At 53.0% G+C, this 15,551-nt stretch overlaps 1 protein-coding gene across 1 annotated transcript in view; it reads left to right on the top strand.

Moving 5' to 3' along the window:
* Positions 1 to 3,802: 3,802 nt before the first annotated feature.
* The window catches only part of PHACTR3 (phosphatase and actin regulator 3), a gene marked incomplete at both ends in the record, with an annotated part of 235,305 nt that continues 223,556 nt past the window's right edge, over positions 3,803 to 15,551 (top strand). The window contains one exon of the mRNA XM_082857853.1: positions 3,803 to 3,911. Coding sequence (XP_082713979.1) covers positions 3,803 to 3,911 — 109 coding nt within the window. The remainder of the gene's footprint in view (positions 3,912 to 15,551) is intronic.

Raw genomic sequence — 15,551 nt, forward strand, 5'->3', positions numbered from 1 at the left:
GGAGGGCCGTGCAGTCCTGTCACGTGGGGTGTTGTGTCGCCTGCAGACAGATGAGTGGCATCGAAGGCAATGGCCTGTGGACGGGCAGGGGAGCCCAGGAGCTGAGAGAGGGGGAGGGGGAGGGAGATGAGGGGACAGAGGGAGGGATGGGAGGACGGGGAGGGAGGGAGAGAGAAGGATATTAAGAGAGAGAGAGAGAGAGAGACCTGTCATAGTACTTTGCTTTTTATTATTGTTTTTTTTATGACAGCCTTATTATTTTGCAGTCTTTGTGGGTCAGGACTTTGGACGCCCCTGACTGAAGGTCCCTCCTGAGTTCCGGTTGCTCCTGGGGGACAGTCTCATCTGGGGGCTCCCCTGAAGGGCCTTCGCCCTGGCGCTCAGCCACACACCGTCTCACGGACTCAGTGGCTCACGGCTGTGGGTGGCAGGCCACCGTCACGTCCCTGACGCCTGGGCCCTGCAAAGGGCGGCTCAGTGCGTGGGAGCTGCCCGCCATCGGGAAGAGCGAGGGAGACCTCACCCGGGACAGATGCCGTAGTCCTTCTGTAACCTGATCTCAGGTACGACATCCCCCCTCTTTTTTTTCCAGTTTATTTTTATGTGGTAAAACAGACGACATAAAATTTACCATCATATCCATTTCTAAGTGGACAGTTCAGTGGTATGAAGTACATTCCCATTGTTGTGCAGCCGTCACCCCCGTCCACCTCCAGAACTCTTTTCATCTTCCCCAACTGAAACTCTGTCCCCGTTAAACACTACCCACCCCCCCGCCCACCCCACCTCGTTCCCCACTCCCTCAGGCCCCAGCAACCACCATTCTACTTTCTGTCTCTATGGATCTGACTCTGCTAGGGACCTCAGGCAAGTGCAATCATACAGTATTCTGGGGGTGCTTATTTCACTCAGCATACGGTCCTCCAGGTTCATCCATGTTGCACCATGTGTCAGAACTTCCTCCCTTTTTAAGGCTGGATAATATTCCGTTGTATGGATGGACCACATTTTCTTATCCATTCATCCATCAATGGACACTTGGGTTCTTCCATGTTTTAGCTGCTGTGAATATTGCCGCTATGAACATGGGTGTACACATATCTCTTCGAGACCCCGCTTTCAATTTCTTGGGAAATAGATCCAGAAGTGTAATTGCCGGGTCATATGGTAATCCTATTTTTAAGTTTTTGAGGACCCTCCATACTGCTTTCCACAGCAGCTGTACCATTTTACACTTCACGCTCCCATCAACAATATGCAAAGCTTTCCATTTCTCCAAATCCTCACCAACCTTTGTTATTGATTATTATTATTTTTATTATTATCTGATGATAGCCATCCCAGTGGGTGTGAAGTGATACCTCATTAGAGTTTTGGTTCACATTTCCCTAATGATTAGTGATGTTGAACGCCTTTCCATGTGATTACTGGCCATTTGTATATCTTTGGAGAAATGTTGAATTATTCAAATGCTTTGCCCATTTTTGAACGGAGTTGATTGTTTTTGTTGTTGGATTTTAGGAGTTCTCTGTGTTCTGGATATTAATCCCTTTTTAGCTATATAACTTGGAAATATTTTCTCCTATTCTAATGATCTCTTTTCGCACCAAGGCTGAGGGGGGAAAGGAGATAGCAGGGAGAGTGTGACTGAAAATTCTAACCCTCCGTTCAGCTACCTTCAGGCATAGCTGGAACCGGGGGCTCAGCCCCAGCATCTCTGAGATCCTCCCCCTTCCATGTTGTTTCAATTCTGAAGCATGTGATGGCTCGCAGAAGCGCTGACCACTCACATCAGGGCCAGTGGATTAAAAGGACTCCTCTCCCAGTCCGGTGAAAGTCCTAAGTGTGTACCTCCATAAACAAACTTTCCTGAATCGGTTATTGAGGCCAAATGTCTGGGCTATGCTGATTGGTCAGACTGGGTCACCCCTGGCATTAGGGAGGCCGGAGAGGAAGATGCCCAGAGGCAAATGGAAATTTTTTTACCAGCAGAGGCTGCGAAACAGATGTTCATTGACCTGAGTGGGCCTGGGAAGGTAGCGACTAGGGCCAATGCCTGTCCTCTAGAAGCCCAGCCCAGTGGGGATGGGGCAGATGTGTGGGTGCCTGACTGCACAGTGATGCCTTTTGTGCCCAACAGAAGGTGCACCCGAGGCTGGGGACATGGACATGGGAGAACCAAGTGCATAGGGTGGGGAAGCAGGGAGGCTGAAGGAAAGACTTCGGAGCAGAGGCAGTGCTTAAGCTGGGTCTTGAAGGATGAGTAGGAGTTCGTCAGGGTGTGCCCAGTGGGCCTGGCAGAGAGCAAAGGCACTGAGACCTTGACTGGGGTTTGAATCCTGATGCTTCCTCTTCCTAGGGCAAGTTACATCATTTCTCTGAGCCTCGGCTTCCCCCTCTAACACATGGGGGAGGATCACTGTGCCTCCCTCTGAGAGCTGGTGGAAGAGGCAATAGGATGAAGCAATTCATCCTGTGAATGAATTGCTCAACAATTCATTCAAAGTCCCTGCTCTTCTGGAACTTGTATTTTCTCATCTGTAAAGTGGGGATGATAATTGTACCCTCCTCAGGGAGTTGTCATAAAGGGTAAATGAATATATGAATATACGGCACAGTGCCGCCTAGTGTTAGCTGGTAACTGTTGTTATTATAATCCCAAAGTTCCGAAGATGAGTGACAGGTCTGCGGGGGAGATGCTGGAAGCAGGTGTGTGTGCCCAGGGAGGATGCAGGTGGGTGGGATGCCCAGCTACACCCGTGACAGCACTGCACGCAGCATCCACGTGGCCATAGACAAGTCCTTCCTTTTTGCTGCCTGCCCTCCTGCATCTGTAAAATGGACCGTATGAGGGCACCTGCTCATGGAGTTGCTGGGCCTGAACAGGAGGACCACTGAGGCCCTGAGCAGAGCTGCATTTGGGTGGTGGTGACGAGTGTTGTCGCTTTCGGGCTCTCGGGAACTGTGCCTGTTACACTGAGCCGGTCAGTCTGATGGCCTTGGTGCTGACGAGGGCCCTGAGGCCATCTCAGGCCAGAGACCCTGCCTCAAATGCAAACCCCCCAGGGTCAGCAGAGCTTTTTCATCCTCTCAAGACTGAAGGCTCCCGGGTGGTGGTGGGTGGCGGAGGAGTTGTGATTGTTCTAGAGCTCAGAGGGCCTTGGGAGAGGGGCCTGGGCACACGGTTCTTGAGCTGGTTGGTGGCAGCAAGCGTCCCACATACGGTTGTCACCAAGCGAAATAGTAATGTTTTATTTTATTAAAAAGATAAATACTACATATGTACATATATATAAAGCGAGTGTATGAGAAGCGCAGCAATGACTCCTGCATTTCACAGCAGTTATAGCAAAGGCGCCTCCCGCATCGGGAGGGTCAGGCCCTGGCGCAGTTCTAGGCTCACTCTCATCTCCTTTCACCCTCTCCACGCCCATTTTATACACCAGAACACTGGGGCTCAGAGAAGTCAAGCGACTCGCCCAGCGTCCCACAGCGGCTCAACTGGGCAGCTTCTTTACAACGTAATTACGCGGGCGGCTGCACCTCCCGCCCTACTCTCCCTCTAACGTTTCCAAGGCGTCCTGGCTCTGAGGTCCCTCATCCCGGGCTGCGGAGCCCGCCGGGTCCCGGAGATCAAGGTCACGGCGGCGCCCCTCGGCGCCCCCTCCCGGCGGAGGGGCCGGCCTCGCATGGCGGCCCCGCCCCCGCCCCGCCCCTCCCCGCCCGGCGCTTCCCGCAGCTCTGGGCTCTGCGCGGCGCAGGGCGGCCCCGCGGACGCAGCCCCGAGAGGCTCTCCGGCGGGATGCGCGGCCGGGGCGGGGGGCGCACCCGCTGGCCGGCCCCTGTGCTCTCGCTGCTCCGCGCCTTCGGGATCCGGGACGCCGCCGCCACCGCGCGAGGCCCGGCGCAAGGTAAGCGCGCGGCGCGGGGGGCGGGCGCGGGGCTGGGGGGCGGCTGGCCGGGAGCACGCGCCCTGCCCTGGGCCGCTGCGGGGTGGCTGGGATATCCGCTGCGCCCCCAGCACGGAGGTGGGCGCCTGCTGGCTCGGGCTGTCCCCGCAGTCGAGGCGGGCCACTCTGTCCCCAAAACAAGGGCAGTCAGTGCGCACAGTGGTCCGGAGCGCTGGCCTTGGCGTCGGCGGTTCCGGGATTGGAACCCTCCTGTGTTAGCTGCGTGAGCGTGTGCGCGTGGCACTTGACTTCGTTGTGCCTCGGTTTCCGCATCTGTAAGATGGGGTGCGATCCAGTACTTAAGTCTTGGGGCAGTAGCTGGGATCACGTGAGCAGCGCTTGCTACCCAGTGAGAGTTCCACACGTGTTCCTGGTCCCTTGTTCCCTCAGGAAGGACAGCGGGCCTCCCTCCACCTGTGCAGGGCGGGAGCTGCCAGGGTCCCTGCAGATAGACACCTGCTCCTGGAGTGGGTCCAGCTACAGTTAAAGGGACAGGATCTCAGGAGCGGGACTGAGGAAGCTGGAAAATGGCAGGCCTCCACCTGGCCCAGGGGAGAGGACCTGGGAGTGGGCGGGGCTTAGGTCTCCCCCTGTGGAGGCCAGAGAGCTTTGCCTGGATTTGCCGGCCATTGGTACAGTTGGCAACCAGGCTGAACACTGGTGCGGCCCTAGGAGAGTTAGGCCAATGTTTACCCCAGTGGCCCCTTGGTTGGAATCCCTGGGGGATCCCACCCCAGGCCTGCCCCTTAGAATCTCCTGGAGTCTGTCTTTTTAACCAGTGCCCCGGGTGATTCTGGGATCCAGCTTGTCTGGAAACTGGTTTAGAGACATCAGTGGTTCTCACCAGGGGTGTCCCCCACGCCGGTTTTGGTTGTGACAACTCCTCCCCGCAGTTCTACTGGCATCCAGTGGGGAGAAGCCAGGGAAGCTGCTGAACATCCCATGGTGCCCAGAAAGCTCCCCCCGCCCAACCCCATCCCCCAGAAAAAGAAGGAAAAAGAACGCGCAGATCCAGGCCAGTGGTGCGGAGGTTGGGAAACTCTGAGATCCACCGAGTCACTGGGTCGAGAAGGATGGCACTCTGGGGTTGTTGGGACCAGCAGGCGTCATTTGAGAGTCTGTTGTGTGCCAGGCCCTCTGTGGGGCCCTGAGGATGAGAAGCCCGCGGAGAAGCTTTGGGGCACCTCCGTGTGGTGAGGGGAGCCCCAGCCTAGAGGATGGGCGCCCCTTCTGTTGGTGAATCCACTCATCGTGAATATCACGCACCCGTAAGCGTGAGGCCTTGTGCGGAGCCCTGGGGGTGCAGCAGACGAGAGGGAGGGGGCCCCCACCCCGGCGCTCACCCTCTAGTGGGGGCAGAGGCGCCCTCACCCCGTGCCTGTACACAGTGGGTGCACACGAGCACCAGCTTCCTCCCCGGAAAGCATCCCCCCAAGCTTTACTTGGGTACTGAGTTTGTAGCAAGGTGTATTTGGGGTTAGATTTTGAGAAAGGACATTTCAAATTGTGACCTTCAGCCTCTTGGGAGGGTATTTGGAGCCGTCACAATGTATGATCTGCCTGTGGACATGATGCAGTTCCTGCCCCACATGCTCATTTCAATTGTTGGGCATTTTTAAAATAGTTCCGTGGCTTCCGTATGAGCCTTGAAGGATGCAGGGCTCAGCCACTGCTAACCCACTTTTGCCAAGGAGGAAGCCGACTGTTTAGCGGGTCAGCAAGTGTTTGTATTAATCACTGAAAATGGCTCAGGCACTGACCTACATGCTGGGAATGCTGCAGAGCAAGGGGGTCAGCTTCCTGCCCTCAGGGAGCTTTGATTCCGGTGGGGGGAGAAAGACAATGGGTGTAGAGGCAAATAAAGTGAAACTAAAAGATAACCTCTGTGCAGAGCAACGTTGGAAGAAGATAAGGACAGAGAGGCGGTGATTGAGGATGGGAGCTGCTTTAGCGGGGTGGCCAGGGGAGAGTCTTCCAAGAGGGATGTTTGGCTGCAGACTTGAATGGGGAGAAGCAGGGAGCCATGTGAGGATGGGGGGCGAGAGCATTCCCAGCATGAGGAAAAGCAGTGGCAGAGGCCCTGCATGGGACTTGGTGGCACTGGAGAACAGAAGAGGGTCATGAGGCTGGAGACCCTGGGCGAGGGGAGATGAGCCATGCCTGGCCAGGTGGGCCAGTAGACCCTGGACCCTGTGATGAGCTATGGGGGTTTCACGTGTGCAACATGAGGCCATTGAGTATGTGGGTTTCACGTGTGTAGTATGAGGCCGTTGGCCAGCTTTAGGCTCAGGAATCGCATGAGTGGCCGTCCTGCGGCAGCAGGCCCCTGGTGGGGAGAGGGCCACCTGCTGCTGGGAGGGCAGGGGTGGGGACAGTGGGCAGCCCCGGGACCCTTAGGTGGTGGAGCTCACAGGCCCTGCTGAAGCCTTGGGGCCTGGAATCCGGGATGCTGGCTTGCTTAGGTTTTGTGTCTAAGCCTGGGGTGGGAGCTCCTTCTGTGGACTTGCGGAAGGCTCGCTGGAGGAGGAGGGAGACTGCTGGGGGGGAAGGTTGGGGAGAGGAGGCCACGTTCGCTTGCATAGGCCTGCTGACATCTTCGAGGATGTGCCGGATAGGCCGTTGTCTGTCTGAGTCTGAAGCTTTGGGTGGGTGGGCGGGCGGCCTGGAGCCTCCCATCCGAGATTCCCCGGCGCCAGGCTGAGTCTTTGGGTTTCAGTGTTGCATTTCAGTGTTGGGTCAGTTAAGACCCCGTCCAAATACCGAATTTTGGTTTGGAGCAAGGGTCCGGGGACGCGGGATGGAGCCAGGCTATGTGCCTGCCACTTTGGGTGTTCTGATGGTTGGGCAGTGGAGGGGTCCCCTGACCTCCCAACGTCTGGACCCGGAAGGGGATCTGTCTGGCCGCCACCTGAAGCTCTGCTGCCCTGGTTCCCGGAGCTTGCTTTGGGCAGATCCTAGCTCCCAACCTTGAAGGGCTGATGGGCTGTGTCTGTGGCCGGTGCTGCTTTAATTTAGGAACAAATGACCTGCTTATTCTTCCAGACTTCGAAGTTGGCTTTGGAAACGCTGAGTTGTACTGGGATATTTCTGCACCAAATGCGTTGTGGTATTTTGTTTGTTTGTTTTTAATTTTTTTGAAGGGAAAAGAATGATTGATGAGAGCATGACATGTTCGAGCCGATGCTCGTTACAAGTTGTGGCTTTAGTGGCTGCACGAGGCCACTGCATATGGAATGCTGGTCTCCCTGGCCCAGCCCAGGGCTCAGAGTTAGGGCTGCGCCAGGCTCCCAAAGGCAGCAGCTCTGAAGACCCAGCTTGGGGCTGAGCTGCCCAATTCTTTGGAAATCATAATGACAACCAGGTGTATTTAGCAGACTTTTCTGGTAGCAAGTGACCAACAATTTAGGAAACGGTAAATCCAAAGCTGGGCAGCCTCAGTAGCTCCGGCTAGCATCCTTTTGGCTGTCCAGGGCTCGGGCTGGGTCCCACCACCCGCCCTTGGGAATGGAGGGTGCTGCGTGGCTGAGCCCTAGCTCACGGGCCAGTCCACAGGCTGCCCAGCCAGAGATGGAGCCTGCATCACCTCCGTAGCCAGGCCTGAGGACCCCCGCTCCCGCCCTCCCCGGAGAAAATCAGTGTGATGGCAGCAGAAGGAGAGTGGGTGCTGGGCATTGCAAACCCCAGCACATTTCCAGCTGCCCCAGCAGCACGGGAACCCCATACCTGTGCGCACCTGACCTGCAGAACCCACCATGGATCTGGAATCCTCTTCTGGCCTCAGCCTTCTTTCCTCTGACAGGTTTGTGTTTGAAGGCAAAGGCAGGGATCGCGACCTCCAGGCAGCAGCAGAAGGTCCTGCGAGGGTTCGCCATCCAGCCGAGACCTTCCCTTCCCTCCTGTCACCTGCCCAGGTGCCCAGGGAATTTTCCCGCCACTTACCCCTCATCCACCTAAGTCTGCGCCCCATCATCTTAAAGCTGGCTGATGAACTGGGCCAAGATGAATTGGCTGGTCACTCCATTTTTGCTTGAAGGGAAATGAGTGGTCCTCAGGCTTTAGAACGGGTCTGGCCTGTAGTTGGCACTTGGTAAATATTTGTCAGATGAATGCATGAGATGTTCTCCCATGCAGGCAATAGGTTTCTTTGGAGGGAAAAAAAAAATATATATATATATATATATATATATATATATATATATATAATTACATTAGTATTTCATGAACACCTTCTCCAAGTGAGAAGTGAAAACATTACAGGATCTCCTTAGAAAAACACTCCTTCCCTGCCCCTCCCTGGAGGGAACCCCTGTTACCATGAGTGTTTTTCCCACCAGACTGTCTTGACACGTGCGTGTGGGTCTCGGCAGAATATGTACGGGATGGTTTCCTGTAAGTGTTTTTAAAGAGGTGGGGTTTGAATACAGCCGTCTTGTTCGGAAACTTACTGTTTTTATTCAACAGCATGTCTGGGAGATTTATCCGGGTTCATGGATTCTTCCTGATTGCTTTCGAATATTCCACCATTTGAGACCTTCAGTGGCTGCAGGCCGTGGAGGGCGTCCTCAGACCCTCTGTTCCCGGTGGTGCCTCTGTGAACATCCTCTCGGTGCATTTGTGCAAGTGTTTCTCTACAGGGCACATTCTAAGACGAGGTAGTCCTGGGGCATAGAAAGAGCCTGTTGTAAATTTTACTTGGTTTAGTGAAATTGTTTCCCACAGTGGCTCTGTCACCCCCAAGGGCAGTGTCTGAGGAGCTTGCTTCTCTAGGTCAGTTTCTTGAAGGTTGTCAGTCCCACAGGAGAAGAGTGGGACTTCTTGGTTTAATTTGTATTCCCGTGATTGCTGGAGAAGGTTTTTCTCATGCTAATTGGCCCTTTGGATTTCACTTTCTGTGAGTTGCTTCTTTGCTGTGGGGTTGTTAGTTTCTTTTTGTAATTGGTGTGTGAGAGCTATTTGTGTGTTCTGGGTTCTAATCCTCCCTTTGCTACAGAGATTTTTAATCTCCCTGCGGCTTGGTTTTTAATTTTGTTTATCATGTCTTTGGTTGAGTAGAAGTTTTAAAGTTTGTCTTTTTTAAGATATGGTTGACATATAACATGATATAAGTTTAGGTATATTATGCAATGATTCGCTGTTTGTATCGCGAAATGATCAACACAATAAGTCTAGTTAACGTTCATTGCCACAAAGAGTTACGTGTGTGAGTGTGATGAGAACTTTTGCCATTTACTCTCTTAGCAACTTTAAATGTACAGTACACTTCCAGTAACTATTGTCACCAAGCTGTACATTCCATCCCCACGTTTTCAGTTTTGAAGAGTGAAGTTCATCAAGCTTTTTCTTTTTTTTTTAAATAAATTTATTTATTTATTTGCTTTTGGCTGCATTGGGTCTTCGTTGCTGCACGCGGGCTTTCTCTAGTTGCGGTGAGCGGGGGCTACTCTTCGTTGCGGTGCGTGGGCTTCTCATTGAGGTTGCTTCTCTTGTTGCAGAGCACGGGCTCTAGGCACACAGGCTCAGTAGTTGTGGCATGTGGGCTCAGTAGCTGTGGCTTAGGGACTCTAGAGCGCAGGCTCAGTAGTTGTGGCGCATGGGCTTCGTTGCTACGAGGCACGTGGGATCTTCCCGGACCAGGGCTCGAAACCGTGTCCCCTGTGCGTTGGCAGGCGGATTCTTAACCACTGCGCCACCCGGGAAGCCCCCATCCAGCTTTTTCTTTATGTCTTTGCATTTTGTGTCTTCTTTAAGAAATCCCTTTCTGCCTCACATTTGGAGCAAACACCTTGCCCCAGTTTGCCCAGGATGGTCCTGGTTTGAGCACTGAAATTCCTGTGTTCTGAGAACCCCTGAGTCCCAGGCAAACCAGGACAGTCGGTCATAAACATCTTCACCCATGTTTCCTTTTAATGAGTGTACAGCGTTTTTCTTTACATTTATGTTTCTAATCCACTGTAATTTACTTCTGTGAATAGTATGAGGTAAAATACGGATTTTTAAAAAAATTGAAGTAGAGTCGATTTACAATGTTGTATTGGCTTCAGGTGTACAGCAGAGTGATTCAATTATACGTGCATATGTATATTTCAGATTCTTTTCCATTATAGGTTATTACAAGATATTGAATATAGTTCCCTGTGCTCTACACAGGGTCCTTGTTGTTTATCTGTTTTATGTATAATAGTGTGTATCTGTTAATCCCAAGCTCCTAATTTCTCTCTCCTGAATACAGATTTTTAATCAGGGATCCAGGAGTCAAATGTTTCGCTCAGGGAACCATCGGTTCTGGTGGAAACATCCAGCCGTGCATATGGGCAGAGGAGGAAAGGTGGCCTGGGGGGCAGGCGTGTGACAACGGGGCAGACCATGTCTCCCGAACCTAACATTGAAGCAGGTTTTGGGCGAGAGTTTCGTTTCTGATTTGATAAAATATATGGTTTTATTGATAACGATCAACGTTTCATTTTGCATTTGAGAAACCCCTTTGACCAAGAAGCACCGGCCCACAGGAGTCAGCTGTTTGGAGAATTCCAGGGGTTCCTCCTCATGGCCCAGCCGCTTCTCCCTCCCCCTTCCGCCTGGAAGGAGCCCTCCCCCTGTGCCCGTGGAGACCTGCGTCCTCATGACTTAATAAAACCAGGGCACTGAGTCCCCCAACCCCTCCTCTGTTTGAGTTTCATTAAGGCAACCTGCTGCCTTTGGGATTTCTTCCAAAACTCAGTTGCAGTTTATTTTAAGGAAAAACACCACTACAGCAGCTCACACCCCTTGCATCAGACTCCTCCCAGCCGGACTGGGGAGCCAGCTGGGACGGTGGTGACGAGAGGGGCCGTGTCCCGGTGACTTGGGGTCTGCACTGTGTCCTCTGCAGTTGGGGGGGTGACGGAGGACAAGGTGGGGTGCCTGTTGTCCTTTGAAGACTGGTGACCTTGGTTACCTGGGAAGATGTTGATTTTGCGTAATTGTGATATTTTCTGGAAAGGTGACTAGTTCCACCAGTCACGGGTGCGAGTATGCGAATCTTTATGAGGTCCTTCCCGGGATGGAATCCAGGAGCCCTGGGTGCTCAGAGCTGAGCCGTCCCTCTTCTTTTTCCTGCCCTTGGACACCAGCATCCTGGTTCCCAGGCCTTCAGGTTTGGACTGGGCCTGTACCACTGGTTTTCCTGGGTCTGCGGCTTGTTCCTGGCAAACCATGGGGCTTCTCTGCGTCCATAACCATGTGCCAGTCCGTCATCCTAAGTGTCTGTCTGTACGTCTATACATCTTCTACTGGATCTGTTTCTCTGGAGGACCCTGACTAATACAGCTGGTGTATTAGTCTGGTAAGGTTACCATAACAAACAAACTACCACAGAAATTAAATTTCTCACAGTTCCGGAGGCTGGAAGTCCAGAATCAAGGTTTCGTCCGAGGCCTCTCTCCTTGGCTTGCCGACGGCTTTGCCCTCACGTGGCCCGTGTCCTCTGTGTGCGCCCCGCTGTCTCTTCCTGTGTCCAGGTTTCCTCTTCTTCTAGGGACGCCAGTCAGGCTGGCTTGGGGCCTCCCCAGCAAACCTCATTTAACCTTAATCACCTCTTTAAAGGCCCTGTCTCCAAACAGCATCACATTTGGGCGTACTGGGGGTGAGGGGCTTAAGTTCATGAATTTTGAGGGGACTCAATCAGTCCAGAACCCCTGTGAGGTTAGTGCCACTGTCTATCGGTGGGGAGCTCAGTGGGGCTGTGGGCTGAGCCTCAGGTCTGCTCCACGAGGTCTTTGCATGGGAACCTGGGTCCCAAGAGGGAGCTTCCAAGAGACACAGCCTCCAGTTCTGACACCTTTTGTGATCTGGCCTTGGAAGTCACACCTCATCACTTCTGCCATAGAATCAGCCCACCCAGATTGGGGGTAGGGAAGCAGACACCCATCTCTTTTTAAACATTTTTATTAAAAATTTTTTCTTTTAAATTAATTTTTATTGGAGTATAGTTCATTTACAATGTTGTGTTAGTTTCTGCTGTACAACAAAGTGAATCAGTTATACATATACATATATCCACTCTTTTTGAGATTCTTTTCCCATATAGGTCGTTACGGAGTACTGAGCAGAGTTCCTTAGGCTATACGGGAGGTCCTTGTTGATTATCTGTTTTATATGTAGTAGTGTGTATATGTCAGTCCCAATCTCCCAAATTATCCCTCCCCCATCTTCCCCCTTGGTAACCATAAACTTGTTTTCTACATCTGTAACTCTATTTCTGTTTTGTAAATAAGTTCATTTGTACCATTTTTTAAGATTCCACATATAAGCGATATCATATGATATTTGTCTTTCTCTATTTGTCTGACTTACTTCACTCAGTATGACAATCTCTAGGTCCAGCCATGTCGCTGCAAATGGCATTATTTCATTCTTTTTATGGCTGAGTAATATTCCATTGTATATATGTGCCACATCTTTATCCATTCCTCTGTTGATGGACACTTAGGTTGCTTCCATGTCCTGGCTATTGTCAGTAATGCTGCAGTGAACACTGGGGTGCGTGTATCTTTTCGAATTATGGTTTTCTCCAGATATATACCCAGGAGTGGGATTGCTGGATCATATGCTAACTCTATTTTTAGTTTTTTAAGGAGCTTCCATACCGTTCTCCATAGTGGCTGCACCAATTTACATTCCCACCAACAGCGTAGGGGGGTTCCCTTTTCTCCACACCCTCTCCAGCATTTATTGTTCGTAGATTTTTAAATGATGGCCATTCTGGTGTGAGGTGACACTAGACACCCGTCTCTTAATGGGGGCCATGCAGACCCATGTGGTGAGATGTGAGGTGGGGTCGTATCCTGGCCGTATCTGGGAAATACCACCGGCCACACCATCTGAATGACCCCGACACAGCCCCCTTCCCAGTTCCCGTATGGCCCTCACCGCTGAGTGTGCACGAAAGAGTCGACCCAGCAGCCTCTCTGCTCTCCCTAGAAAGGCCTGCTCGAGGGGTCGGCCTTCCGCTGGCGTCTGAGAACGTGGACTTGGGGAGGGTCCCTTCCATCTCAGGCTGGGAGAGTGGCTCCCTGCGCTAACTGTTTGCACAGAGAGTCGGGTGCACACTGGGGCCCTGCTTTCCTTCTGGGGTCTGCCTTCCTGCTCCCTGAGGGCAGACGGTGCCCACGGGACCAGCCCCCCAAGAAAAACGCTAGGCGCTGAGTCTCCAGTGAGCTTCCCGGGGCGACCACCTGTCTCACGTGTGGTCCCAACTCCTTGGTGGAGGAATTGTGTCCCGTGACTCCACAGGGAGAAGGTTCTGGAAGCTCGTGCCTGGTTTACCCAGGCGTCACCCACTCGCCTTGTCCCTTTGCTGACTGTGCTCCGTGTCCCCTCTGTAGTGAATCACGGCCGTGAATACGAGTGTACCTGAGTTCAGGGAGCCCCTCTAGTGAGTCCCCAAACCTGAGGGTGGTCCTGGAGACCCCAGCACCGTGGCCGTCTGTTCACTCTCTTGTTCGTGCTCCATCTTTCCCAGCCAGTATCGACCCAGGCCCGCGGCGACCAGCTCACTGTTGTGTGCACACCTGTGCCTAGCACGTGGCAGGTGGCCTTACCGAGAGCACGAACCACAGGTGGGGCTGGGAAATCCCGCCTTTTCTCAGCCCACGGAGAGAGCCATCCTTGGGCTCCAGAAGTTTCTTCCTTCGGACAGCATCTGTTCTAACACAGAGCCTCTGGCTTCTCTGCAGAGGAGACCCATTTAGCAGAAAAAGCCCCCAACTCAGCAGCACGTTCCCCCCAGAATTGCAGGGAGCAGCTCACAGCCTCTCTGAAGCATCTCTATTGGAGAGGCTACCCTGCTCTTCTGAAAGCGTGTATTTTTAGACCGTTTCGAATTATTTACACACCCTTCCTACAGCAAACTTGAAACAGGTGTATGGAGGCCTACCTGGGCTCCATTCTCCAATACCGACCCCATGTACTTTGTACAGGTACTGACAGGCGCCCCTGGCAGGCACCTCCATCCGAGTCTTAATCAAAGCATCTGCCGTATCCGTTTCCCAGTCTGTCCGGGTCCGATTCTGCCACCAGCAGGTCTCCCGGAAGTCAGGCAGGCATCCTGCTGCTTGCATTGTGTGCATCGTCTATTTGGATGGTGGGGTCACTGCCACTGACCCACAGGGTAAGGACCAGAAATAGACCCTGCCCTAGATGAGGTTTCTGATACAAGGGAAGGACTGTCTCTCTCCACTTCGTAGTGTGCAGAACAGCTGTGTGGAAAGGAATGTTATCTTTCGTCTGTGACTAAATCTCTTTTAACTCCTGTAATTCACACGCATGCAGATAATGGGATGCCAGCACCCAGAGGATGCTGCAAATTTCTGTTTCTATTTTTATTTTAACGGCTTTGCTGTCTGTGCTTTTCCCTATAAGCCACACCCGAAAATCATGGTAAATTAGCTCCAACTTTTTACCTCTTCCTTAAATATTGTGAGGATAAAAAGTAAGAGGAGGGATGCCTTTCATTTGTAGAACAGAGTGATTTCTAACTTGGAGAATTATGGTGAAAGTGATGGATGTTTTGTAATGATCATTTGCACCGGCTTTGTATGGGAGTCACCACGGTGGGAGAAGCCACGATGAAATCTCCTCTGGGGGGACAGTGATATCACACGAGCCGGGGCCCTCAGCTCTGCCCCTTTGCCTGCATGTCTGTATAGGAGGTGTGACCCCATTTGTCAGATGAGGAAAACCGAGGCTCAGAGAGATGGAGTAACTTGCCCAAGGTCACACAGCTGCCGGAGCTGCACCTGAACCTGGGCAGTCGACTTTGGCAGACGTTGGATTCTTAGCCCTTTGCTTGTTCCTGCCTCAGAATTTATGTTCTCTACCTTTTGTTCTGGAAGACAGTGCTAGTTCTTGGTACCTAATACAGGGGTCCTTAGTGAATGCCCCAACTCAGGCTGCACCGTGGAGGTGCCTGACTTGGAAACAAGGGGTCTGGTGGCAGGAGAGACCCTGCAGGTGGCTTTCTGTGCCCCGCAGGTGGGACACCTGGGTGGCCGTCTCCACCTGTCCTCCTGTGTGGTTTGTGCCCTTCGTTTGAGTCTTGAGTCGTCTTGAGTCTTGGATGTGCGCACATCCCTCTTCCCAGGTGGTCTATGTGGGGTGACCCAGGGCCGTGCAGGGGTGGGAAAAGGACCCTTGCAGTCCGGCAGACCCGCATGACCAGCCCCCAAGCCTGGCCCTCCTGTGGGTGGAGGATACCACCGGGACTGGCGTCCTTGGTCACCCGGGAGGATGAACGGGAGGATGCGTGCGTTCCTCTTCTGTGGCTGCTGAAACAGAGGACTGCGAACTTGGTGGGCTAAGTGACATGTGTCTATCGTCACACGCCCCTTGTGGGTTAGAGGTGTGGAGGGCTCAGTGGTGCCCTGCTCTGGGGCCCACGGGCCAGAGGTGCGGGCAGGTCCTGGCGTTCTGAGAGGGAAGCTGAGTCCTGCTCACAGGTGGCAGAACCCGGGTCCCCGTTTCCCTCTGGGCTGTTGGGGGTCCTTCTCTGCTTCCAGAGGCCGCTGTGTTCCCTGGCTTCTGGCCCCTTTAGCACCCGCAGTGGTGGGCCGCATCCTTCTCGAA

This window comes from Leucopleurus acutus (assembly GCF_964270905.1).
Source record: "Leucopleurus acutus genome assembly, chromosome: 16".
NCBI classification, from domain to species: domain Eukaryota; kingdom Metazoa; phylum Chordata; class Mammalia; order Artiodactyla; family Delphinidae; genus Leucopleurus; species Leucopleurus acutus.